Source organism: Sturnira hondurensis, unplaced genomic scaffold, assembly GCF_014824575.4.
Source record: "Sturnira hondurensis isolate 20B ecotype Veracruz unplaced genomic scaffold, ASM1482457v3 Scaffold0004136, whole genome shotgun sequence".
Classification (NCBI taxonomy): Eukaryota; Metazoa; Chordata; class Mammalia; order Chiroptera; family Phyllostomidae; genus Sturnira; species Sturnira hondurensis.
Window position 1 is genome coordinate 30,799,768 of NW_028076767.1, and position 25,749 is coordinate 30,825,516.

Below are 25,749 nucleotides of genomic sequence, written 5' to 3' on the forward strand. Positions count from 1 at the left end.
GGTAGGACTTGCATTAAACCTGTGGTGGGGAAACTTGACACTTCCTGTGAACATGGTATGTCTCCATTTGTTTAGCTCTTCATTTGGTTTCTTTCATCCTTGCTTTGTAATTTTAAACATACAGAATCTGAACATGTTTCTGTTATTTCTTTTGGGCGGTTAGAGGAGATTATACACAGTGTTCTGTTGTTAGATTTGATTTTCAGGTTAGTGTATAGAAACGTGTTTTTGTTGTGTGCTGATCGGGTGCCCTGCCCTGCCTTGCGTATCGGACACTCAGTGAACACAGTATTGGCATTTTTGGTAGATTCGTTGAGAATTTTAAAGTAGACTGTCATGTCATCTGCAAATGGGGCAGTTTTATTCCTTGTTTGCTAACCTGTGTGCTCTTTCTTTCCTCATTGAAGTGGCCAGAACTTGCAGCATTATGCCGAATAGGAGAGGCAGGAGAGAACGTTCTTGCCTTGTTCTCTGTCAGTGTACTCAGTCTGTCCTTGAGAAGTATATTGTTTGCCATAGGTTTTTTCGTGGGTGCTCTATCAAATTGAGGTGCTCTATCAAATTACCTCCATTCCTAGTTTATTGAGAGGTTTGCTTTTTCTTGTCAATCATGAATGGATTTATTATGGTAGATTTTATCAAATTCTTTTTTTGCATCAATTGATTGATGATATAATTATTTGAGTTTTCTTAGATACTGGCCATCAATTTTATTGATGGTAAACATTTATGAATATTGAACTAGCCTTGCATACTAACAGTAAATTCTGTGGTGCATGATTCTTTTTATATTTTTTAAATTCAATTTGTTAGTATTTTGTCAAGCATTTTTGCACCCAAATTCATAGGTAATACGGTCAGTAGTTTTCTTCTTTTGTACTCATTATCTTGTTTTGATATCAGGGTAACACTGGCCTCAGAAAATGAGAGGAAAATGTTTCCTCCCTGTGTATTTTCTGGAAGTGACTATAAATTGATGTTATTTTTTATGTTAATTTTTTAAAAATGTTTGGTGGAATTCTCTGTGGAAATAATCTGGACCTGGAGATGACTTTTTTGGAGTGCTTACTATGAGTTTAGTTACTGTACTAGAACCAGGCTGCACGGTCGCAGTGTGCGGTTGCTGAGGACCCGGCCTCAGCCCTGGAGCGAAGCTGTGCTTCATGTTCTCCCACCGCACCGTGGCCCTCCCGCCAGCCCTCCCACCGGCCAAGGCGCTGTTGTGCCGCTGCCCCCTTTCATTCTGGGTGTAGGTGTATCCTCGCTCTCTTTTTTTTGACAGTCTTGCTACAAGTTTATCAATTCTACTCACTTTTCGGAAGAACCACCATTTTAATTAATTTTTTCTAGTATTTTCCTGTTTTATTGATTTCTGTTCTTTATAATTTCTTTATTTCTACCTGCTTTGCATTTAATTTGCTCTTCTTTTTCTAGGCTCTTCGGTCAGAATTTTTATTATTTTTTCCTCTTTTCCAATGTAAGCATTTATGCTATGAAGTTTCCCTTCGACACTGCTTTGCTATATTCCACGTTTTCATTTGTTGTATCTTTATTTTTGGTCAGTGTTTTGTATTTTTTTGAAGACTTCCTCCTTGAGTCCTGGATTGTCCAGACTTACGCTGCTTACTTTCCACATGTGTAGAGATTTCCTTTCTGTGTTCATGTTCAGTGTGGTTCCATATGGTCAGAGAACGTATATGATTTCACTTTTTACATTGCTTTTGCTGTGAGGTTGGCTTTTTGACCCAGGATATGGCTCATTTTCAAACACCTGATTTTTGGCACTGTAGAGGGCTTCCCACCCCCCCCTTACCTCACTCGGCCTCAGCATCTCATCTGAAGCTCACATTGCTTGTCTCTCACAGGCAGAGAACAGAGGCCCAGAGCAGCCTTCCAAGGGCCCCACGTTGGTGGCAGAACTACCCCTTAAGCCCCCAGAGCTCTGCCCACCTGGACCAGGAACTAATTCATTCTCCCCTCCGAGGCTTTGCCTTTTCGTGACCCTTCCTATGACACATGATGAACACACAGTTGAGGGTGGGTCCAGAGGAGTAGCCAGTCCAGGCCCTGTGCCCCTACACTGTCACCTCTCTCTAATGGAGCGGTGAATGAGGAGGGGCAACTCAGATGCCTAGGAAGCTCAGGCTCAAATCTCAGAGACAAGGCAGGGCTGTTGCCCCCCTCACGCAGGCCCGCTGGACGGCCCATTCCCACCCTTGCAAACGGTCTAAGCGTAACGCCAAGAGCTGTCGAGGCCGCCGCAGCCACCAAAACACTGCATGCAGGATTGCCAGCCAGCGGCAAGCAATTGACACCTCATCTACTTCCTGCAGAACCTACAAGAACAGCGAGGAGCTTCGGTCTCGCATTGTGTCTGGAATCATCACACCTATCCATGAGCGCTGGAACAAGGCGCGTGCAAGCAGTCTCCACCGAGAGCTTCCCCCGGCCACCCCCGAAGAGGTGGACCCACTCCGGATTTACCCACAGCGCCCGCAGCACCCACAAACTAGCCGGCAGCCTTCCTGGTGAGTACAGAGCCCTGAGTGGGCGGCCCGTGCTTCTGCCAAAGGACTCCAGGCCTGTCCGTCCTGCTACTTGACCCCCTCACTGCTCGCCACGTGTCTTGGACAGAATTGTCAGTCTTAGTGTGTGGAGATAGAATATGGAGACATCAGTAGAGCAGTGCATTCTTCCGCTGCAACTAGTCACCCTAACTACCCAGCATCTTAAGGCCACCTATCCCCTTTCTGGAGTTCCCAAGGAGCCTCTGAGTCAGCCCAAACATCAGGCCCATGGGGATTGTGTGGGATACTTATAGGTGGCTGCCCAGGTGATTCACTTATTTATTCTAGAGCTTGGTGTTTGCAGGGCCCTGGACCAGTCCAAAAAGGAAAGTGAAGAGATGCAGAGAAGATGTAGTCCCAGTGTCTTGTCCGTTTCATTTTATTGTAGTCCCCTGACCTCTCTTGACAACTTCACAACTTTCCCAAAACAGCGTTGGGTATGACCAAATCATGTCCAAGATCTTTGCGGGTGAGGATGGAAGCATCTGGGGCTGGAGACTCCTGCCCCGGGGGAGGAGAAGGGCCAGGCAGACCTCAGTCTCTGCTGAGGCGGCGCTTCCTGACTTGGACCCCACAGCGTGGTAGTGACGCTGGGGCTGCGGGGCTGCGGGGAGGGCCAGTTTGGGCCATAGTAAGCACTCGGCCCATGTTACCAGCCACTATTATTTCATTCTGTTTGGTAATTATATACCTTTGGTTAGCTTTTAAGTGGAACTTGATTTAATTATTACAATCTCTTTGGCAGTCTTCAGAAATATGGGTCCAGTGGCAGAGTAGAGAATAATAAAAAATGGTTGAAAGGTCAAAACCGCTTGTCTGGTCTAACATTCTGATATTACAGACAGGATGACCTTCCTTAAGCCATGAGCCCAATAAAGAGACAGAGCCAAGGCTGGGGTCCAGGTGTCCTCACACCCAGCACAGTGCTCTGTCTGTGATGTAACCAGAATACAGGGGGCAAGACTTAAGAATAAACAGTCAAATTGGAGGAGATTTTTAAATATATTTTATTGATTATGCCATTACAGGTGTCCCATTTCCGCCCCTTCATTCCCCTCCACCTTGCACACCCCTCTCCCCACATTCCCCCCTTTAGTTCATGTCCATGTGTCATAAGTTCTTTAGCTTCTACATTTCCCACACTAGTCTTTCCCTCCCCCCATCTATTTTCTACCTACCATCTGTGCTACTTACTCTCTGCACCTTTTCTCCCTCTCTCCTCGTCCCATTACTAGCCCTCCATGTGGTCTCCATTTCTGTGGCTCCACTCCTGATCTAGCTGTCCACTTAGTTTGCTTTTGTTTTAGGTGTGGCTGTTAATAACTGTGAGTTTGCTGTCCTTTCACTGTTCATATTTTTATCTTCTTTTTCTTAGATAAGTCCCTTTAACATTTCATATAATAAGGGATTGGTGATGATGAACTCCTTGAACTTGACCTTATCTGAGAAACACTTTATCTGCCTTCCATTCTAAATGAAAGCTTTGCTGGATAGAGCAATCTTGGCTGTAAGTCTTTGGATTTCATGACTTGGAATACTTCTTTCCAGCCCCTTCTTGCCTGTAAGGTCTCTTTTGAGAAATCAGCTGACAGTCTGATGGGAACTCCTTTGTAGGTGACTGTCCCCTTATCTCTTGCTGCTTCTAGAATTCTCTGCTTCATTTTAATCTTGGCTAATGTAATTATGATGTGCCTCGGTATGTTCCTCTTTGGGTCCACCTTCTTTGGGACTCTCTGAGCTTCCTGGATTTCCTGGAAGTCTATTACCTTTGCCAGTTTGGGGCAGTTCTCCTTTATTATTTGTTCAAATAAGTTTTCTACTTCTTGCTGTTCCTCTTCCCCTTCTGGTACCCCTATAATTTGGATGTTGGAACATTTAAAAATATCCTGGAGGTTCCTAAGCCTCCCCCCATTTTTTTCTTTTTTCTAGAAAGAGAGGGAGAGAAATAGCAATGTGTCGTTGCCTCTCACGCGCCCTGCTACTCAGGACCTGGCCCACAACCTAGGCATGTGCCCTGACTGGGAATCGAACCTCAACCCCTTGGTTTGCAGGCCTGTGTTCAATCCACTGAGCTACACCAGCCAGGGCCCTTTTTTTTTTTCAAATTCTTGTTTCTTCCTTATTTTCTGTTTGGTTGTTTCTTTCTTCCTTCTGGTCCACTCCATTGATTTGAGTCCCAGCTTTCTTTCCATTACTATTGGTTCCCTGTGCATTTTCCTTCATTTCACTTAGTGTAACCTTTATTTTTTCATCTAATCTGCAACCAAAATCAACCAGTTCTGTGAGCATTCTGATCACCAGTATTTTGAACTATGCATCTGATAGGTTGGCTATCGCTTGGTCACTTAAAAGTATTGGCTATGAGGCTTTGATTTGTTCTTCTGTTTGAGCCATTTTTGGTCTGTTCTCACCTGTTACTTATGAGGGGCAGAGCCTTAGGTGTTCACCAGGACGGGGCAACCCACGTTGCTGCATTGTGACGCTGTATGTGGGGGTGGGGTCAGAGAGGGATAATGGTGCTTATTCTGCTCTCTCTCGAATTTCTGTCCCCTCTGTCGCTTCCCATATGCAAATTGGGCCCTTCTGGTGCTGGTTCCTGGGTAGGTGGGCTTGTGTACGTTCTAGGACCCTATGGGTCTCTCCAATGAACTCTCCTGTGAGGCTGGGAGTCTCTCCCCGCACCTCAACCCCCCCAAGTTTTTTCAATCTGTGCTTTTAGGCTTTATTTCCCGTCACTGGGGCCCTGCATTTCATGGTCTTTCTTGCTCCCCATTTTTGCCTGATTTATCTGAATGCGAATGTGTGACTGGTCAGCCAACCGCCTTGCGAGCTTTATTGAATTTGCTGGTTTCCTCCCCGCACCAGGGTCACCAGCCACCACCTTTTCCTGCTGGGACCCCTCTCCCCCAGCCACTGACTCCACCCCTCTTACCGGTCTGGATGAATGGTTTGTTGTTGTTGGACTTTGGTACAGTTCGGGGTTTTTTTTTTAATCTTTTTAAAATATTCTTTTATTTATTTATCTTTAGAGGGGAAGGGAAGGAGAGAGGGAGAGAAATATCAATGTATGGTTGCCTCTCATGAGTCCCCTGCTGGGAACTGGCCCGCAACCCAGGCATGTGCCCTGACTGGGAATCGAACTGTGATCGTGTGTTTCGCAGGCCCACACTCAATCCACTGAGCTACACCAGCCAGGGCTACAGTTCAGTTTTTTGTCTGTTCTGGTTGTGCTTTTGTTTCTAAATGTTTGTTGTCCTTAAAATTGGTTGTGCAAGGAGATACAGTATTTCCACCTATTCCTCCATCTTGGCCAAAAGTCTTAGAGGAGATTTTTAGTCCTTAAGTAGATAATGATTCTCAGCTCTCTCAGACTCACTGCCCAGTTCAAAATAAATATTCTGTGAAATCTCCTTTACTCTCTCAAAATGGAATTCACAGTAACTCTAACTTACTGAATATGCAGTTTCAAGAGGAATTGGTATCTATAATACAAATGAGAAATAAAAAGATTAATAAGATAATGTGTATCTCATTGTGTAGTTCCTGAGTAAGATTTCCGTGGGAAACGTAGTCATGTATTTGTGGTTGTGTGTGGAATTATCTTGAGTTTGACTACAACAACAGCGGCTACATGTGGACGTGTCGTATCGGCAGCTCGAGTATGCAACCTGTGTTGCTGTTACTGACTCGACTTTTCTGAAATGGTGAACGACCCTTATGAGAATGGCAAAGGAACGAGTGGGTAGACAGTGTTTCTTAATTACATCAGCTATATTCCTGGGAACATTTCTATTAGAACCATATAAAATACTGTGTTCACATACAAAATAGGAGTGGACTTGAATAATTTATGTAGGCTTTATATCTCCATTACGGTCTAACAAGACTTGTGGAAGTTGTGGGGTGCAGGGCGTTCTTCGTTATGTGGAATTCTGCTAGGAGTTGCAGAGCAGGCAGCGTCTGCCTGTTAGTGCCAAGAAGACTCTCCAGAAACTGTGACAAGCAAAAACACCCTCAGAGCTTCCACAGTGGCACCTGGAGGCTGTGCCACCCTAATTTTGGAATCATAGCCCTGGAGTCTAGAATTGTGAAGATAAAAACAAAAACAAAAACCCTAGCCTTAGAGGAAGTGACAGAAGTAGAAAATCACCATGTTACAAACTTCTACTGAAATCATATACCCAGTCACTAATTGTAAGTGGCTGCTAAACTCTCGGGTAGAAGGTGGATGGGGAATTTTACAACAGGTGGATCAGACTGATAGCACCTGAAACCGTGGATAGGTCTTCACACTGGAAGTGGGACGGCCACGCATTAAGTGTGCTCTGTGGGTACGTTCACAACTGCCTGGAGCTAGAGGGAGCTCCCAGCTTAAGAGGAAGTATGAGGGATGTGTTACCAGACACATGAGGATGCTTGTGCTCCAGCCAAAAACTGAACACTAAACATTTTTACACATTAAATTGACCTTGTTTTTTCCATCAGATAAATGAATGGCATGGGGAGAGAGGGGACTGTTAACAAAAGTCCTATCATCTGGATACAGGGTTGGGCTCTGTTTGGATTTTGACTCATACTGATTTTAAAATGAATGTTGGTTGGAGCATTCATTTTTGAAACATCTGGAGTCATTTGAACATGGACCAGGTATTAGATAACATTAGGAATTGCTGTTAATTTTAAGTGAAGCAGTTAACTTTTGGTTATGTGGGGAAAAAAGAAGTCTTTATCTGTTAGAGAGATATATTTACATACATATAATGAAGTCTTTAAGGGTGAAATGACATGTCTGGGATGTGCTTTAGAGTAATTTAACCCAAAAGAATCATATTGGGAAGCAAATGTAGGTGAAATAAGAATGGTAGAATATTGGTAATTATTGAGACTGAGTTGAAAATGCAAGGGTTTCATAAATTACACTATTTGTACTATTTTGGTCCCTTTGAAAATTTCCTTAATACCAATTTTTTTGAATTAATATGAGTCCTTCACAAACTCCTTTGAAAAAGCAGAAGAGGAAGGGATGCTTCCCCGTTCATTCTGTGAGGCCAGTATTACCCTGACACAGGACTGGAGACAGCCCGAGAAAATGATAAACCAGTGTCCCTTACAAATATAGATGCAAAAATCTTCAGCAGAATACTAGGAAACAAACCCAGCAACATATAAAATACACACATTATGACCAAATAAAGTTTATTCCAGAATTGGTTAGCTTAACACCTAAAAATTAATTGGCGTATGCACCATGTTGATAGAACAAAGGACAAAACCACTTCGCCATCTCAATTAGAGAAAAAGCATTTGCAGAATTCAGCACCCGTTCATAATAAAAAGCGTTCAGCAATAGAAGGAACTTTCTCAGCCCAGTAGAGCGCATCTGCAAAAAGCCCACAGCTGCCACCCAAAGTAATGGGGAAAGATGGGGTGCTGTCCCCCAAGACCAGAAACAAGCCAGGGCACCTGCTCTTGCTGCTCTCTGCAACGTAGTACTTACTGGATAACGGGCAGTCGCTCCGAAATACCAGGTGTCCAGGTTAGACAGTGGGAAGTAATCTCCGTTTGCCAGTGACATGGGATCTTGTACAGAGAATGTCCTAAGGACACGTTTTTAAATAACTTTTTAAAACTAACATACACATCAAGCAGCAGGACAGAGTACTGACCAATAAACAAAAATCACTCGTATTTCTGTGCATCAGCAGCAAACAATCTGGAAGTGAAATTAAAAATGATCATGTTTGCAGTAACCCCTAAAAGAATAAAATATTCAAAAACAAGTTTAACAAAAGAAGTGCAGGGTTTGTGTACTGAGAACCACAGAAGATTATAGAAAGAAATTACAGAAGACCTAAATAATGGAAAGGCGTACTGCATGTGTGGATGGTGGGTGAGAGATGCAGATAGTAGCCCCCGATTGATCTGCGTATTCAGTGAAATGCCAGTCAGAATCCTAGAGTTTTTTTGTTGGTTGGTAGGATTTTGGTTTGTTTTAAAAATTGGCAAGCTGATCCTAAAATTCATGTGGAAATGCAAGGGAACCAGAGTAGCTAAAACAATTTTGAAAAAGAAAAAAATTGGAGGAGGACTCATACCTCTCAGTTTCAAAACTTACTACAGAACTACGGTAATGAAGACAGTGTGGAACTGGTATTAGGATAGACATATAAAGCAAGGGAATGGGCTTGAGAGTCCAGAAATAACCCACACATTGATGAGTAATTATTTTAAAATGAAAAATATTTAAAAATTCAGATGCTGAGTTGCCACTTAGGTTCTTAAGCCTATGGTATTTCCTGAGCTCACTGTGTGTGGGACACCAGATCTACCCCTGGGTGCTTCACCAAGGCCAGTGACAGCGCCTGGGCTTCTGCTCTCATTTCACCTCATGGGGGATGAGCAGCAAGCAGGACGCTTGCAGCGCATGGGACAGGAAGCTGAACCACACTCAGTGTTCAGGGAAGGCATCCCGGGAAGGAACCGGCCTCTAGCCCGGAAATGTTAGCCAGGCAAAGAGAGGGGTAGAAAGGGTGCTCCCACCCTAGGACCTGTCCTAAGCCCTGGAGGGACAGCCTCGTGGTTAGAGCCTGGCGCAGGTGGAGTCAGGTGTGGTGCTGAGTGGGTTGCAAAGCCCAGGGCAGGCTTCCCCACTCAGGGAAGGGGCAGGACGCAGTCCTGCCTGTAAGGGTGGGGAATTACCAAGGGAGGGGTCTGGGCCTTGGTTTAGGAAACATTACTAGGTGACGTCTCTAGGTCTTTGGGCGAAGAAAGGCTTTCGGGAAAATGTGGCCCTGTTCTAGGCCCAAGAGATGGGAGTGGGGCTGGGAATGGTGTCAGTCACTGGCCTGCTGCAGGCATAGCCAGCTCTCTGCCCTTCTGCCTTTTGTGTTTGTTTCATTAACCGACCCCTGGCCTGCTTGCCCTGGGGTTCACCCTGTCCAGGACAATGCAAAACTTGGTTATTTTTGTCTAATCCCACGATTATTGGCTTTTTTCAAGTGTGTGCTTCCTTTGTTCTGCTTTTCCACACTTTGTATCTCCGTCACCTGGACCTGTTTCTTGCACATTTTGATGAGCCTCCTATTTCACAGGTGTTTTCCTGTGGGTTGGGGATCCCTAGGGCTGGATCTCTACTCTCGAGGCACACGCTCTTGGGAAACAGCTGAATAAATTAAAGGGACAGCTGCCAGTAACAGGTCAGCACAGAGACTCTTCGTGGGTCCCTGGGAAAGGCCCTCTTGGGGGAGGTGCTGCCTGAGCTGGGTCTTCATGGGGAAGAGAAGTGTTTTAGCCTCTTTCGTTTTTTCCTTTTAATGTGTCTGAGTTATTTCATAACATTTCTTTCAGGGGTTAGGTTTTCCAGGCTGAGGGACAGTAGGCTAGGTGCATGGGAGTGTCCCTGAAGTTCAGCTGTAGAAAAGGAATTCGTGTTGGAGCCCTAGGGTATAATGACTGCAGAGGACAGGGCTAGATTTTAAAGGATCCCTGATGCGAACGCGAGTCTTCCCATGGGTGGCTGGACTTCACCCAAGGGTACTGATGACGGCGGTGGTGCCTTTGGCTGCAGAGCCTGGTGGGTCAGAGAGGGAAGGCAGAGGTCGTCGCTCCTGCATGCCCCTCTTAGCAGGCAGGACTTGTCCCCCTTCTTTCTGCCGCCCACCCAACCCCCATGTCAAGGAGGCAGTATTACATGGCAGTTAGGAACACGGCTTTGGGGGCTGACTGACTGGGTTCAAGCCTTGACCTTGTAGCTTTACCTGTCAGCACATTCAGCCTCTTGGAGCCTTGGTTTTCTCATCTGCACTTCGGGATCGCTATTCCTGTCATAGGATGGAGTTCGATGATGGATGTCACACGTGGAGTTCATTGCTCAGAATGTATTGAATGTTCAGTAAACTCTGTGGGTCCCACCCTGGTAGCAGCAGAGATGAGAACAAGACTGAAGGTGTAGTGAGTAGAGGGTCTCCCCAGAGACAGCTTGATTTTCTGTTTTTAGATACACAGTGTCCTCCCCCCAGCAAAGGATTCGATGCAGTGGAGCCGCAGCGGTGTGAGAGTATTGACCCGGAGGGTGTGGGGGTGACTGCGTTCCCACCCAGTCCGTTTATGGACCTTGCTTTCTTATTGGCGTTGGTGGTCATTTATCAGGGGTAGGAGTAACTGCCATTTCCAGGCTCTCCAGTGCTGACCACTGAACCAAGTGCCCTCGTTTCAGCTCTTCATCTCCAAGACAATCCTAGAAGAAGGTCAGTGGCAACCCACTTAATGAGGGGAGGAGACAGTGGATAGGAGGTAGCATAACTTCCCAGAATTATCTAAGTGGGAGAGTGGAGACAGGTTTGCCCCTGAGTGGGTCTGACTCAGAGGCTCGTGCGTTCCCCACTGCACTCTTCAGTTTTAGCTTCTGTAATCAATTTGTGTACAAGTTTGGTGAGTGGGCATGTGCCGATTATGGAGAAAAATCTAGCTTCTTCCTCTCCCTCCCCCACTAGGTTTTCTCGAGCAAGCCCCTCTCCCAGGACTAGGACATGGAACTGGTTGGGATGGCTGGAAGAGGAGGCCAGGTGCTTAGGAGGCTTTCGCCAGCCGCTAGAGAGTTGACAGCCTGTCGGGTCTCCCCTCTGTAGCCCCTTCTCCCGCCGTCCCTCTCTTGCCAGCCCCCCCTTCTCTGAAGCGCAGATGCCTGTAATGACATTGATTCCTTTATTATAGCCCCTCACCAGTACCACTACCACTACCACTGTGTTGCTGGGCAACCAGGCACTCACACTTTTACCTTTTTGTTTTTCCCTCAAACGCCTGGTTTGGGGGTGGGGCCTTAGGGGGAGGGAAGAGAAAGAGCAGCAGAGCTGCAGGCCCATCTGGTACCACAGGGTGTTAATCACCGCATCCCTGAACAGCTTGGCACATGCTCGAGGAGGAAGCAGCAGCCTCTGCCCCTTCCCGCAGGACAGGGTCCTGTGTCTCACCCCACACCTTTCCCACCTTCATCTTGCCTGTCCCACACCGGAAACCTCCGAATGCAAACCAGGGTTGGGATGTCTGCCCTAGTGCGTGAAGAGGATTGCTTCTCTCAGTGTGCGGTGAGATGAGTCAGAGTGTGTCAGGAGGTGCTGGCTCTGCTGGTTTGATGCTGGTTTGATGCTGGTTTGACGCTGGCGTAGTAGATGGAGAGGACACCCCATGGTGATGGAGGACTGAGGTGGGGGGAGTAGGCGCATCCTAGTCCCCAGTGCTCTAGGGAAGACTTCCCAGACACAGCCTGTCTGTAAGGGAAGGTGTTTGTTCATTTTTTAATATGAGCCTAGCTTTTTTGTTGTTATTACAATTCTACCCATTTCCCTTTGCTCCATCTGTCCTCAGTCGGGAGATCATCCCAAATCCTGTTCCCCGTTTTGAAACAACCGTTTTTCCTGTGCTTAACCAGCTTTGCTAAAAATAAATCCTTAGATATAAAGCTCTTATGTCATTCAAAATTCATTTTTAATCCCAGTCTGCATCTTTACATGTTTTTGAATGTTCCCAGTATTATGTATAATTCACTCTTTTTAAAATCTCATAATTCATTGATTAAATTGCTAAATATATGTTTTTTAGTATCTGATATTTTATTATACAGTGGGATAATTTCAAGCCTGTTCAGTTTTTCATTTTAAGTTGCATACTATGAATAATCTGTGTATATACATATGTACATACATGTACATACATATATACCCTTGTATATATACATATACACACACATATATCTACTTCTTTGAGTTGTATTTTTTCCTATGCTGACAGATCTCAAACTTTTTGGTCTTAGGAGTCCTCTTCCACTCTCAAAAATTATTGAGGACCCCAAGGAGCTCTTGTTTGAATTATATCTGTCAGTGTTTACAATAATAGAAATTAGAGCCAAAATTTTTTAAATACACATTTATTCGTCAACTTAAAAATAATAAATCCATTATATATTAACATAAATAAGAAATTTTATGAAAATAACTATATTTTACAAAACAAAAAATAGAAGAGTAACGTTGTTTTACATCATTGCAAATTGCCTTAATATTAGGCAGAGAAGACAACGAGATTCTCATTTCTGCTTCTTCATGTAGTCTTAAGTGGTAATGTTATTTTTGTTAAAGCTGTACCTTATATAGGTTGTTGGAAAAGAGAGGAATAGTTTAATAACTTTTTCAATAATTGTGGGTATTCTTTGCATTAGTCCAAACCTTGGCATGTGACGGTTTCTTTAAAGATCATATGTAATGCAGAATCTGAATCCCTGTCAGTGAATTCTTCGTACATTATTACATTAAGATCATGTATCAGTTACTTGGAAAATACTGGTTCACTAAGTTGTGTAGATCTGCTAAACATCGATACATTTTATTACACAGTATCAAAAAATCACATTCATTAATGTTACTGATCCTCATCAGCATCGCTTGGGAAGCCATCAAGCTAGTTTGTTTGTTTGTTTTGTTTGTTGCTAATTTTCACTTGAAAGCTTGAATTTTATTATTGGCAACATACACTGTCAGCTGTTTCTCCCTAATTAACAAGTATTAACATACTCGGAATACTGCAAATATGTGAAAGAACACACGTGAGGAGCTAGGCATATTTCGGTCTGAAAGGTGGGAGATGTGTGTTTGCTCACGTAGGCAGAGCATCTTTGGAAGGACATACACGACACTGAAGACCTGGGAGGCTGGTGGCAGAAATGGTGGGAAGGAGATTTTTTAAATTTTACCAGTGCACAGTCTTCTAGCTATAATTCTGAAATCAAAAGAGATCTGAAAACCAAGGTGTTTCTTTTTTCCCCAGAAAAATAAGGTTTGTCCCACACTTTGTTTGGTAGCCAAACCTGACCTGAAGTGGCAGAAGCTCCTTATATTTTCATTCGTCCCACTTGTGACTGCTCACTCACTCTACAGAAACACCGGTATTGGGTACAGCATGCTATGCTACTCAGGAGTGTTACACAGCACATATTAGCTGCATTCATCTGACCTTTCTAAATGACGAACAGTTCTGAATTACAAAACACAGCTAGCCTAAGATTATGGATCTGTGTATCCTGTCTTACTCTTAAATTTTGAAACTGGTGAATGCATTGCCTTTTCAGAAAATTAAATTTAAAAATTTAATCTATTAAAAACTTAAATTTAGCACAGTGCCTGACACAACACAAGCTCATGGTAAATAGTGGTGGCTTCTGTTGACCTGTTCTTCCAGGCCTTTCTGAACTGTCAGCAGGTCCAGTCACGGCCAGCACTGCATTTCACCACAACAGCAGCCCCTGTGGTTGCTACCACTTCGATTTATGTCTGCAAAGCCTGAGATGCAGAGGTTTTGTGGCGGACCCCTGCCAACCAGCCAGACGGCTCCCCTCCCAGGGTCTGGAGCCCCTCTCTCAGTCCCAGTCCTGAGGCCTTTCCAGTTCCCACAGCACCTCAGCCATCAGAGTGGCGTCAGCCGGAGTCATGTGTCCAAGAGAGGAGTGTTGTTTTCATCCGGGTGGGGGGCAGCGTATCAGAAGGAAACTGTGTGGTCAGGCTCACTTCAGATCCCCTAGAGGGGCCCCTTTTGGAGCTGGGACGTGCTGTCCAGCTTGGTGGGTCCAGCAGGCCCACCAAGAGGTCGTGCCTATGGGTTAGTGTACAACACTCCATCCTTCGGCTGGTTACCGGATGAAGTAGCAGGAGCTCAATTTTAGAAGGTGCAAAAACTACCTTCTTTTTTTAAACCCTAGTCTCAGTCAGCACATCCAGGACAGACTATTTTAAAATGGGGTCTGCGCATGTTCGCAGCGAGCTCACTGAAGTGTGCATGTGTTACAGGGAGAATGTGTTGAGTTAGCCGAAGGATCTGTTGCAGTACTTTCAAGTGTTGGGTTTGGCCTTGCAGCTGCCTTTATAGCCCCTGTGTTCTCCGTGTTTTCTCCCCTCCCCACGCTGTGGCCCAGGAGAAGAGAATAGAGATGGCTGCCTATTTCAGCAGCCATCAAGGCTCTGCTCTCCCAGGCATTTTTATAGCTGCTCTGTGTGCTGCTCTGAAGGCGGTAGTTTGTGGGCACAGGTAAAATGCATGCTGGTCCACTGAGGCAGGATGTTAAGAGGCCACCAGAAACTGGGGCTGCCCACCCCATGAACCATCCAATAATCTTCCCTTGGAAACCTCACCCGCCTAAATCACCGTGATCTTGTCCAGCCCATTCGGTAGAACTGACTGGGGAAGCCCCTGCTTTTGGATTTTCCCCCCAATTCTTTAATTAATGGCTTCTTACATGTAAGCTTAGATTAGGGGCTGTTCACAGGGCTCTCCTGAGGTCTGGCAAGAGCCTGTCACACCCCAGAGCTGGCAGGCTAGGGTTGCTCACAGGGGCTGCCAGTTCCAGAGACCACTTTTTCAAATCCCGAACCTTTTTTACTTTGTTATATACAGATCCTTTATAGAAAAAAACAGGAAATAGATGAAACTCCCCACTGTTTACATTTTCAGTATGCTTCTTTCTAGTTTTATTTATGCACACACACCCACACTTTCACAGTTGATTTCCTAGGCTATTGATAATCCCTTTTTCCCCCCACAGTTAACACTGAGCATAAACGTTTTCCACATCTTTTTAAGACATTCCAAGAACACCGTTTCCTTGGTTGCGTCGAGGGATGTGCCATAATGTACCTAACTGGTCCCTGTTTAGGCCAACCCAGTGCCCTTGATTCATGGTAATACTTTAATTTGAATAATGTGTTTTTTAAGATTGGTACCTAAACATAAAACTATTGGATCAAAGAATATGAAGGATGCATAAGGCTTTTGAAAGGTAGATCTATTTTGTGGGCACGTATTGCGTAACATAAACTCCATTCATGCGCCTCGTCCGTGCATCGTGAGCGGGGGCAATGGGAGGTTGCCGTGGCCGTGGCCCTCCGCCGGGCTGCAGTGCGTGCACAGAGACGCACTACTGGTGGTGTGAAAATTTCATGCACAGACCATAATGGAAAGAAGGGTGAAAAGCACCATGCTAGCTACATGAGAGCACCCCTCTCACTCTAGCCTGGGAAGCTTTTGAATCTGAACTTTTAGTTTTGGCTTTAGAATAATTTTCTGATCTAAAAGATCTTGGTTCATTATCCAAAGTTTAGGAGCTTGGGAAAGACGTGAATAAAATGAAAGTTACCAGGAGGTTACCACCACTGTTCATATTCTTTCTTTCTGTAGACTCAGGCTCCTCCACAGTTTGTTTGTAGCTTTGTGTTCAGTCATTGTTGGTCTCTGCTGAGGACCACTTTGCAGTACCCCTTGTGTTAGGGTGTCATGCAGGGGCTTGCCCTGTCCCCAAGCCTGGGAGTGTATTTGTGACCCCTCTGTGATCAGGTCAGACCCCTGAGAGCCCAGGCACCCGGCTGCTGTGGGACTTACAGTAATTGTCCCTTGTTTGTTTCAGGCGTGATCCCCTGGGCCCGTTTGCTGTCGGGGGAGAGGACCTAGACCCCTTTGGGTGAGTACTGCTGGGGAGGTGGCAGCGACACAACCTGCTCTCGTGGCTTTGCAGCCCCAGCTCACCTTCTAATTTTAGAGCTTTTCATCAGTCTTCCTTCGGGGTGAAGGAGACAGGTCGTTGCTGAGCAGCTAAGGCATCGTTCCACTGCGCTGCTCTGCCAGGCCTGGAGCAGTGCAGGTGAGCTCCGAGCATGGGGGAGGGGCACAGCCAGCCCCGCAGCAGCTGCTGTGCTGGTTTGTCCCGGGTGCCCTGAGGAGGGCAGCCACCCTCCCTCGGGCGGCAGGATGCCATGTAGGGTTATCAGGTAGGTGCGGACTGAAGAGCACATGGTAGGCTAGACCTTCGGGCAGCTCAGGGCTATTCGAAGGTCACCTCACCTGATAGGGGCCAGTCTTGAATCCCCATCAAGCTCTGGTTGGCCCGAAAAGTCATTGCAGCCTCAGCTAAGCACTGTCTTCTCTAAATGATTCAGACTAGATCTTAACCTCCACTGCAGAGGGACCCACCTTGAGCATCTGGTTTGTAGGTGGTAAAGTCACATAAGTGTGCAGTTAAACTTGAATGTGACCCCAAAGTTTAGTGGAACAGCCACTCGTGTGTCCTAGTTTGAGCACATGAGGTCAGATCCATGGAACTTCGTGAGAGACAGATGCTGTCAGGAGCCAGATGGGAGACCTACAAGCAGTGCACAGATTGCCCTGAGGTTCTTTACAGAAACAGCAAAAAAGCCAGCAGCATGAATTTCCTCAATGCTCTTATTAAGCCTTAGACCTCAAGTAGTGGCCTACAGAGCCCTGTGGTGGTTCTGCATTGACCTTGGCAAGTTCTGGCAATTGTTCTTGATCAAACTGTCCTTTTGGGGTGTAGGACATGGCAGGAATCTCAATTTTGTGGGCTCACGGAGTCTGGGAAGCCCAAAGTCCTGACCATGCTTTCCAGAGAGGTGTGCTCTTTGTGTTCTGGCCCACTCCCTGCTGCTGCTCAGGCCATTGTCCCCGAGTACCTACTTGAACCCCTCGGAAGGAACACCCCAGGCATTCTTAATCTGTCCCCACCTCCTTCATCTCTTCTCCAACAGCTCCCTGCCACCTCTGCAGACCCGTTTTTCCTTCTTGCCCCAGGTGTCGGAGAGGGGGTATGATTGTGGATCCCCTGAGATCCGGCTTTCCAAGAGTACCCATTGACCCATCCTCGGGCCTCCCAAACCGGCTTCCTCCAGGCGCTGTGCCCCCAGGAGCACGCTTTGACCCCTTTGGACCCATTGGGACCAGCCCACCCGGGTAGGTATTCCCTCAGGTATGCTGAGAAGTAGGACCTAATGTCAGGCCAGCTCTGACACCAGGTACAGAGCTGCCAGTAGCTCTGGCCCCACTGCCAAGAGTGGAGCTTTCTCCAGGCCCTGCCTGAGGCCCCAGGAGCTCCCCACTCCGCAGAGCCTTCCTTCCCCCAGCTCTCCTCAGGGAAGACTCAGAGGAAGAGGAGCTCCTCACTTCCTGGAAGTTTAGCATGTGTCAGGAACCCACTGGATGCTTAACATCAACTTCACGGGCAGATATTGCTGTCTGCCTTTAGTAGGTACAGAAATCAAGTTCCTGGAGGACAAAGAAACTTACCCAAGGTAGAAAAATCAGGACTCAGTCTAGAGCTCTGACTGGCTGTAGAGCTCACGCTCCTAAACTCCACGAACCACCACGCTGTCATGGAGGGCAGGCTCCCTCAGCTCAGGGCCCTGTCTGCCTGTGCGCCCTGGACTCCGTCGCTGCAATTCACCAGCCCCTCTTTCCATTCCAGACCCAACCCAGACCATCTCCCCCCGCCGGGCTTCGATGACATGTACCTGTGAAGGCCGCAAGAATGTAACACCCCAGCCTTCCCTCCGCTCCCCCGGAGCTGCCATCTCGGGCCCCATCAGCAGCCGTGTTCTTGCGGGCTGGGGGCAAGGGATTCTGCCCATGTGGTTGCAGGCTGGCTGGGATCACCTCGCTGCCCCCGTCAGAGCCAGGGTCCCTGTTGCAGCTCTCCACCTGGCTGCACATAGGTCCCAAAGAGACGTCGGTTTGCTTCCCACCACCAGCTCCTCCCCGCTTTCCCAGGGAGACTCCAGCAACATATATCCTCGACCCGATGCAGCGCTATAAGAACAGAACGCATTTTGGATGTTATTATTAAGAGCCAAATGTCAATACAGAAGTCCTGTTGCCGTCTCTCACTTTTTTACTGCACAGACCCTTTCAGTTATGAGACTTTGGGGTTTGACTCTTTGTGGGGCTCCATGACTTTTTTCCTACCCATGGTCCATCCTTACTTCCCAGCCGCCTTCCCTTCCTAAATTGCTGTTTGCCCCTGACATCACTAAGCTGGGTCCCAGTATGGCGCATGGATGAAAAGGAGTCACTGGAAATCCCACAGCCGCAAGGACGGCTTTCACGTGGGCAGGCACATTGCAGAAAGACCGCACCCTTCTGTGAAGGGCAGAATCCTCCAGTTCTGTCCGTCTGGTCCTCTGTCCAGCTGTGCTGGGGCGTTGGCAGCCTATAAACAGGAATAAATAGGACACACCTGGGGGCCAGTCTCATTTTTACCACTAACTTACTAAATGACCCTTAGTCCTTTCCCCTCCCACGGCCTTTGTGCCCCACCTATGAAACCTGAGGTGCCCTTCATATTCTAAAGCAATCTGAAGTCTGCTTCTGTGTATGGCCAGCCCTGGGAACTGGGGCAAAAGGAAAAGGAAGAAAGTTCAAGGCTTTGTGTGGTACTCACCTACAGAGGCTGTGCTTCTGCCTCTCATCCTTGGTGGGGCCCAGAAGCCCAGGAGCTTGGGCTGTGTCAGAGAGCATGGTCCTGAACTTCGGGAGGAGCAGGAGGCCAGCCTCGAAGCCAGTGGCTGGGGTGAATGGAAGAACTAGTCAAGCACAGAACAACCCAGGAGGGCATTTGAGCCCCAGGGAGCCCCACCTCGGAAGCCTGTGCCCTCTGCCCCAGACCGCCTGACCTTTGGTGTTCTCCGGATCCTTTTCAGCCCGGGGCCTGACAGACGCGGTCAGTGATGAACCTTGTGCTGCAGTGGAAAGAGCACCATAGAGCATCAGGCTCAGAGGCAAGAGATCAAGGCACTGGTCCCTCTGGCTTCACGGCTAGCGTTTCAACCACGTTTGGGTCCTTGCACTTCTCAGCTCCTTGGGGCTCCTTTGCCCAAATTAGGACATACCATTTATTTGTGGATAAGGAGCTACCAGAGCCTTCCTGAGGCATCTGCTACTGTGCTGTGTCCTGTCTGCCTTGCCGGAGAGTGGGTTAGGAGTAACATAAACTGGCGCGTGGCCCAGGGTGAGCTCGAGCTGGAGGCCGGGCCTGGGAGGGGAGGCTAGCCTGAGTGGGCTCGCTGGGCGTTTCTGGCAGACCCCATCTCAAGCACTGATCTAGTGAAGACCACTTTGAATCTTTTAGAACATGTCTGCTCTGGAGAAAGACCCAGAGGTCAGGCAGAGTTACAAATGCAATCATCAATCATAGTTTTCTTCCTCAGGGGCCAGCAAATGGGTGGGATGTTTTTGTTTTGAAATTGGATCATATCTGCTACCAAAAAGATGTGGGGCAGTTTGCTCATAAAAGCGCCCTTTACTACAAAAGGAAACATTTAAAGGAACATCAGACCAGAGACCATCAGACAAGCAGGGTAGATAACTTTTAGGACCTTTATTCAAAGAAAAGCTTGAAACAATACATTTGCCACTTAGATTTTCTAGTGGCAGAGGTCAAAAGGCTAGTCCTATACATAGTTCTGTTTTCTGAAAACAAACTTCAGTGATTCATCTGCAGAATCAGCCATTCCGTGTGGGGGGTCTCCTTGCATCAAGGACACTGAGGGACAGAGGTGATGTCTTAGCTGCTACACAGGGCTCTTAGGAACTTCCAGGTCAAGCTGTCTGTGCTTGTATCGGGCCGTGTCCCTCCCTTCAGCCGTGGGCAATCATCAGGCAGCTGATGGGAGCGGTTCGGGGGGGCGTGCTTTGGAACCCGAAAAGTTGGAGCCTTAATAAATATCAGCATTTAATAACCTCGTCCTCATTTTTAAATAACTTTATTGAGATATAATTCATATACCCATAAAGTTCACCCTTTTTAAAAGTGCATTTAAGTGGTTTTTGGTGTATACACAGTGTTGTGCATCCATCACTCTATCCAACTTCTGAACCTGTTCACCACCCCAAAACGGAGCCCCGTATCCACTAATAGCCGTGCTCCACTCCCCTCTTCCCGACCCCAGGCAACCTCTAGTCTGAAGATTGGCCTGTTCTGGGCAGTTCTCATAAGTGGGATCACATAATATGTGGCCTTTTGCATCTGGCTTATTTCACGTAATGTTTTTAGGGTTCATCCGTGTTGTATGTATCCGTGCATCATTCCTTCTTCTGGCCAAATAATGTCCCACCGTATGCATGTACCACATTTTCTCTATCCCTGTATCAGTTGAGGGACAGCTGGGTTTTCACTTTTTAGCTCCTGTGAAAACTGTTGCTATGAACATTTGTGTACAAATTTTTGTGTGGACATGTGTTTTTAATTTTTTCGGGTATATACCTAGGAGTGGAATTGCTGGGTCATATGGTAACTAACTCGATATCTAACTTTCTGAGGAACTGCTAGACCATTTTCCTAAGTAGCTGTGCCATTTTACATTTCCAGCAGCAGGGTATGAGGGTTCCAGTTTCTGCACATCTTTGCCAATACTTGTTAGTCTTCTTGTGTATTGCCCTCCTAGTTGGTGTGAAGTGGTATCTCACTGTGGTCTTGCCCTCTGGTTTTTTGTTGTTTTTTTTTAAAAGAACTCTGACCTGGACCAAACAAGGCAGAGACCAGAGCCAGTCACCCCTGGGAGCAAACCATGGCTTTGGGAGTTACCATTTGGGACGCCCATGGCTGGTGTGCCACAGAGGAGTTGGTTTGAACTTTTGGGGAAGGTTCTGGGCTGGTTGTGATATCAGACAGGTCCTGTCTGCAGGGAAGTTCACGCGACCTTTCCAGGGCTAGTGACATTCATGGCATCACTTTCACTTGGTTTGAAATGTCTTCGTTTATCGGTGGCTTACAAGTAAAGTAAAGGTCTGGCTCCAAACTCTGCCTTTTGGTTGAGTGCTGTAGGCCACTCACACTACCTTCTGTGGCAGCCCCGTCCCCACCTTCTCTTCCTTGCCTCCCACCCAGTTTTTGAGCTGGCCGTGTTTCTCATAACTTTTATCTACTCAGTCATGAGCTTCTCCGTCGACCTCCATTATGAAGTCACGAGTTTCTTGAGCCCCCAACTCCAAGAATGTATCGTGCTCAGAAGGGAGACTGTGTGTTGTTCCTGTGCTGGACGCTCCGTGCCCGCCGCTGCACAGTTAGAAATGGGTAGCAAGCGCCACACAGCCTCACTCTTTGGAGCTCGCCTTCCCTGTGGCCTCCCTTTCCACTGTCATGATGACGTTCACCTACTGACCTGCACCTCTCTCCACAGAAGGAAAAGGGGATCTGTGGGACCGTTAATAGCTTCCGTCACCTTTATAATCTTGTCTAATTTGGTGCAGTTCCAGTAAGACAGGTCCCACCACCAAAGAGAGAAGATCCCCCACACGCACATCCTCAGCTTTGCCGTAACATGCACGTGCTTGTGGGCGTGGCTGACTCTGCACCATAGGAGAGATTCAAAGGCAGGCCGCTAAGTTCCCAGCCCTCGTGTGTTCTTGAAAATACCACAAGGCACACCTCAGTGACTCCAGCTGTGCTTGTCCCTGAATCTGACCTGGAGGGTGGGTCAAAAGGCGGGAATGGCAGGCCGTGAGGATGGGTGGGGCAATAATGGATGACAAGACCCAGGTGACAAAGGACAGACCCTAGAATGCACAGAGCAGCCGTGATAATGAGGTTTGAATATCCCACTACTGGTAGGGCTGGATAGGAGGTACCAAGCGGAAGGCACAGTCTCTGCTGAGGCTAACGATGCAGTCCTAATAGAGGAGATTGGGTGACCACATGAAAGGCCTTGTGCCATATGAGCTGCGTAAAGTAAAAGGTAAGTGTTAGGAGACAGTGTGATGGGATTCAGAAGGAAGAGGAAGTAGGGGGAAGGTCCTGCTGAAGTGTTAGTTCTGGGGTAAGCGGAAATGGCTTTAGCTTTTTTAAACAAAAAGTTTGGGGTATAAAGATCAGCAAAATTACATCATCACTGTCAGGATCTATGGATCAGGGAACTCTAGAGCCACATAGCAGTTGCTCAGACCTGCAACAGAAAGCGAATGCCCTCTATACTGCCATTTTGACCCCCCACTCAGTTCAAGTTCAAGGCTCAGCCCTGACCAGTGTGGCTCTGTTGGGCATCACTTCACAAAGCAAAGGGTTGTCAGTTTAATTCCCAGTCAGGACACATGCCGGGTTGCAGGTTCTGTCCCCGCTTGGGCATGTGTGAGAAGCAACCTACCAATGTTTCTTTTCCCTGCTTTCCCCTCTCTAAAATAAGTAACATTTTTTAAAGAAATCAAGGCTCAATTGAATGCATCTGATACAACCTACATCACCTCTAACCATAGCTACAAGAGAGCCTGGGAAAATGTCTTGGTTTACTTTTCCTGCCTCTGCATTCAGGAAGGCACAGTGAGACAGCGGTCTGGCGAGCTGGCCACCTGTGTCTGCCTGCACCACAGGCCATGGAGCAAATGAGTACCGCATTCGTGCTTCCCCAGCTCAGCCGAGCCAAACAGTCTCCCGTGATAGTTCAGCAAAGTGCACTGTATGTTCTGGGCAAAACCCACACCAGCATCCAGATCTCAGGAAAGGGCCTTTAAATTCATTTTTTATGAGTCCCTTGGGTGATTCATATTATTGGGCAAGTTCAAGAACTGAGAAGGGAAGGGAAGACTTTCTGCATTCTTGCTACTTAAACCATCAGCAACAGTGGGAACTTGTTAGAAATGAGGGATGTCAGGCCACACCCAAGACTTATTCAATGAGACTGCGTTTTAACAAGGTCCTCGGGTGGCTTGTGTGCATTTTAAAGTTTAAGACACTTTAGTGTATGAACTATTGATACATCTTGTTTCTTCACCTGGATGTCAGGTGCAGAGAATTGAGTCAGTCTAATTGATTCATGGCGCACGATGATTAGTGCGTACAACAACCCCCACATTTTAAGTGTTTCTACTTTTATCCCCTGTATCCACTCCATTCCCTTGCCCCTATGAGTCATTCAGATGTGCTCCATATGTTTTAAAATATGCATATACCCTTGTAAAGTAGCATACATTATATCTTCATTATATAAATAATAAGCATAATAAGATAACTATCCTCATTTTCTAGACCAGCAAAAGACTGGAAAGGTCTGGTAATTTGCTCAAAGCCAGGCAGGGGTCTCAGAATCAGGCAGGCATGGCTGTGACTCCCAGTCCTACCTTTGGTCATTTGGCCTTATCTGCAAAATGACTATCACCTCTACCTTCAGGGTGGTTGCTGGGACCAGTCAAGTAATGTGTCTTATAAACAGTTGGAGCTTAGTGGCTACCAGCTACTATTATTACTGAGGCCACATGGGTAGATAAGCCTGGGGGCTTGTGGGTAAGAGGAAGGGAACCTTAGTTGCCATCAAATGATGGAAACAAGCATTTGTTTTGACTCAGTGTGCTAGGCTCTTCCCAGCCTTAGTATCGTAATCATCCCTGACATAACACTGTTAGCAGCATTGGTTGAGGTACTGGACTTGCCCCCTAGGGGCAGTAGAACTGTGATGGGAGCCTGGGTCAGCCTGGTTCTAAAGCCAGTGTGTTGTACCCTGTGCCGGTGAGGATCATGGATCCCTGGGCAAAATCTGTTCCTGAAGCTGGAGAACAAAGTCAGGTCTTGGATGAGACAGGAACATAAGTCCTAGATGGTCTCAGACTCCTGTGACTCGGTCCCGTTTGTGAAGTGTGTATCTTATATCAGAGCACTTCCACCCAGGGCACCCAGGTTAGGGGCATCTGAAACCACCCAGCACAGGATCCATTACACAGAGGAAGAAACAAGCCTGCGAAAGTCCCTCTGTGAGGTTGAGCCCCTGAGCAGATTCACTGGGCTCCAGAAATGAGCGTGTGCTCCGTGCAGGGCTCTGTCACCCGATGTTGCTCACCTCTGTAGTAGGACAGGAGCTACTCTCCCCATTGAACAGATGAAAAAGCAGGCCCAGAGCCAGTTAAGCGACCTTCCGAAGGCCATGCAGACCACAGAATTCCTAGCTCCAAGGCTTTCCTGCTATAAACTGCCTGAAACAGTTTGGTCCCCGTTATGAATCTCCCCTTTCACCTCCTCTCCCCTCAGCTAGTCAGAGCATTAAGAGAGTGGCACTATATAGATTCAGCACCCTGGTCAGCGCCCATCCATGCAGCTACCAGAGGCAGCTCTTAGGCCAGGTTAGGTCAGAGTTTGTTGCTTCCTAACCCAGGATAGCCCACTCCTGGGACAGAAGGCATCCCTACGAGATGGCCCTAGGTGTCCTCCCACTCCTTCAGGTTAGAACCACAAGAGCAGTTTCATCCTGTGGACTTCTTGGTTCCTAGGACATAAGTGAGAAGTCTGTGAAGAAGACAGAGATGTACAGGGGCCCTGAGCCTGGGGACTTTGGGCAACTCCTGTCCCCCCTTTGGCTTTCCCCATCCATAAAATGGAGATAAAGATGGGCCCGACTCACCAAGACCCTGCTCATCTGTGAGATTCCATGATTCTAAGGAGGCCATGGACCTGACCAAGTTCAATGCTCCCCACCTGCCCTCCTCTCCTCCACAGAGCTTTCCAATTCATATTTAAACCACGGGCCTCCATGAGGCAGCCCACAGCCCAGATCTGTCCACAAACAAGCTCTGATTGGCCTGCATGTTACTAAATTTGGTAAGATGCGCGATGGCTTATTGTTGAGTTTGAGTTTTGACTTCTCTATTTACCAGCTCTCAACTGTGGCCTTGGGCAAGTCACTTAAGCTGCCTGTTTCTCAGCTTCCTCATCTGTGAAATGGGAGTCATGATAGCACCCACTCTGCAAGGTGTCTCTGAAGTTTAAATAAACTAGTGGATGTAAAGACTTAAAAGAGTGCCTGGCTCAGAGAGGACACTACTTCATTTGAAAATGTGGTGACCTGATGTGTGACGCATGCCCAGTTCATTGGAATGTAGAAACATGAAGCCTTTTCTTTTTATCCAACTGACCTCTGTCTAATCCGCCTTTCTCATCTCAGCAGCTAGGGCCCAGCATAACTGGTCACTCTGGTTTTTAAACTCAGTCCAATTTAAAACTTTCCTGCTCACATCCAGTTCTAAGACGTCTCCTCTGAGCTCTTGAACCCTTGCCCCACTGTGGTGGGGTGGGGTGGAGGGAAGAAGATAAACTGTCTTTTCACAGGCCATGGTGATGGGGGTGGTGGGGGGAGTTGCTCTTACTCTAATTCATACCGAGGGTTTTGTGTTTGGGGTCTTTTTGTTTAGTTTGGGTGGGTGGGTTTTTTCTTTTCCTTTCTGTTTTTTTTTTTATGCTGGGGTCTCCAGTAGATGACACCCACGATTTAGGGAATGGTTAGAGCTTTGTCCTACACTCTCAGACAGGAGTCTGGGTGGTCAGGGACTCTGTCCAGTCCACCAGGGGCCCACAGTCTATCTGCTTCTTGAGGTAACACGGGGG

At 47.1% G+C, this 25,749-nt stretch overlaps 1 protein-coding gene across 2 annotated transcripts in view; it reads left to right on the forward strand.

Annotated features, from left to right (window-relative positions):
• The window catches only part of PSMF1 (proteasome inhibitor subunit 1), a 36,042-nt gene extending 15,917 nt beyond the window's left edge, over positions 1 to 20,125 (forward strand). Inside the window, exons 4-7 of one of the 2 annotated variants that reach the window (XM_037044269.1) lie at positions 2,334 to 2,528; positions 16,012 to 16,065; positions 17,190 to 17,348; positions 19,091 to 20,125. In XM_037044269.1, coding sequence (XP_036900164.1) covers positions 2,334 to 2,528; positions 16,012 to 16,065; positions 17,190 to 17,348; positions 19,091 to 19,118 — 436 coding nt within the window. In that variant the 3' untranslated portion in view covers positions 19,119 to 20,125. Of the gene's footprint in view, positions 1 to 2,333; positions 2,529 to 16,011; positions 16,066 to 17,189; positions 17,349 to 17,859; positions 18,633 to 19,090 lie in introns of those variants that run through there. The other variant, XM_037044268.1, reaches the window with a different exon arrangement.
• The last annotated feature ends 5,624 nt before the right edge of the window (positions 20,126 to 25,749 follow it).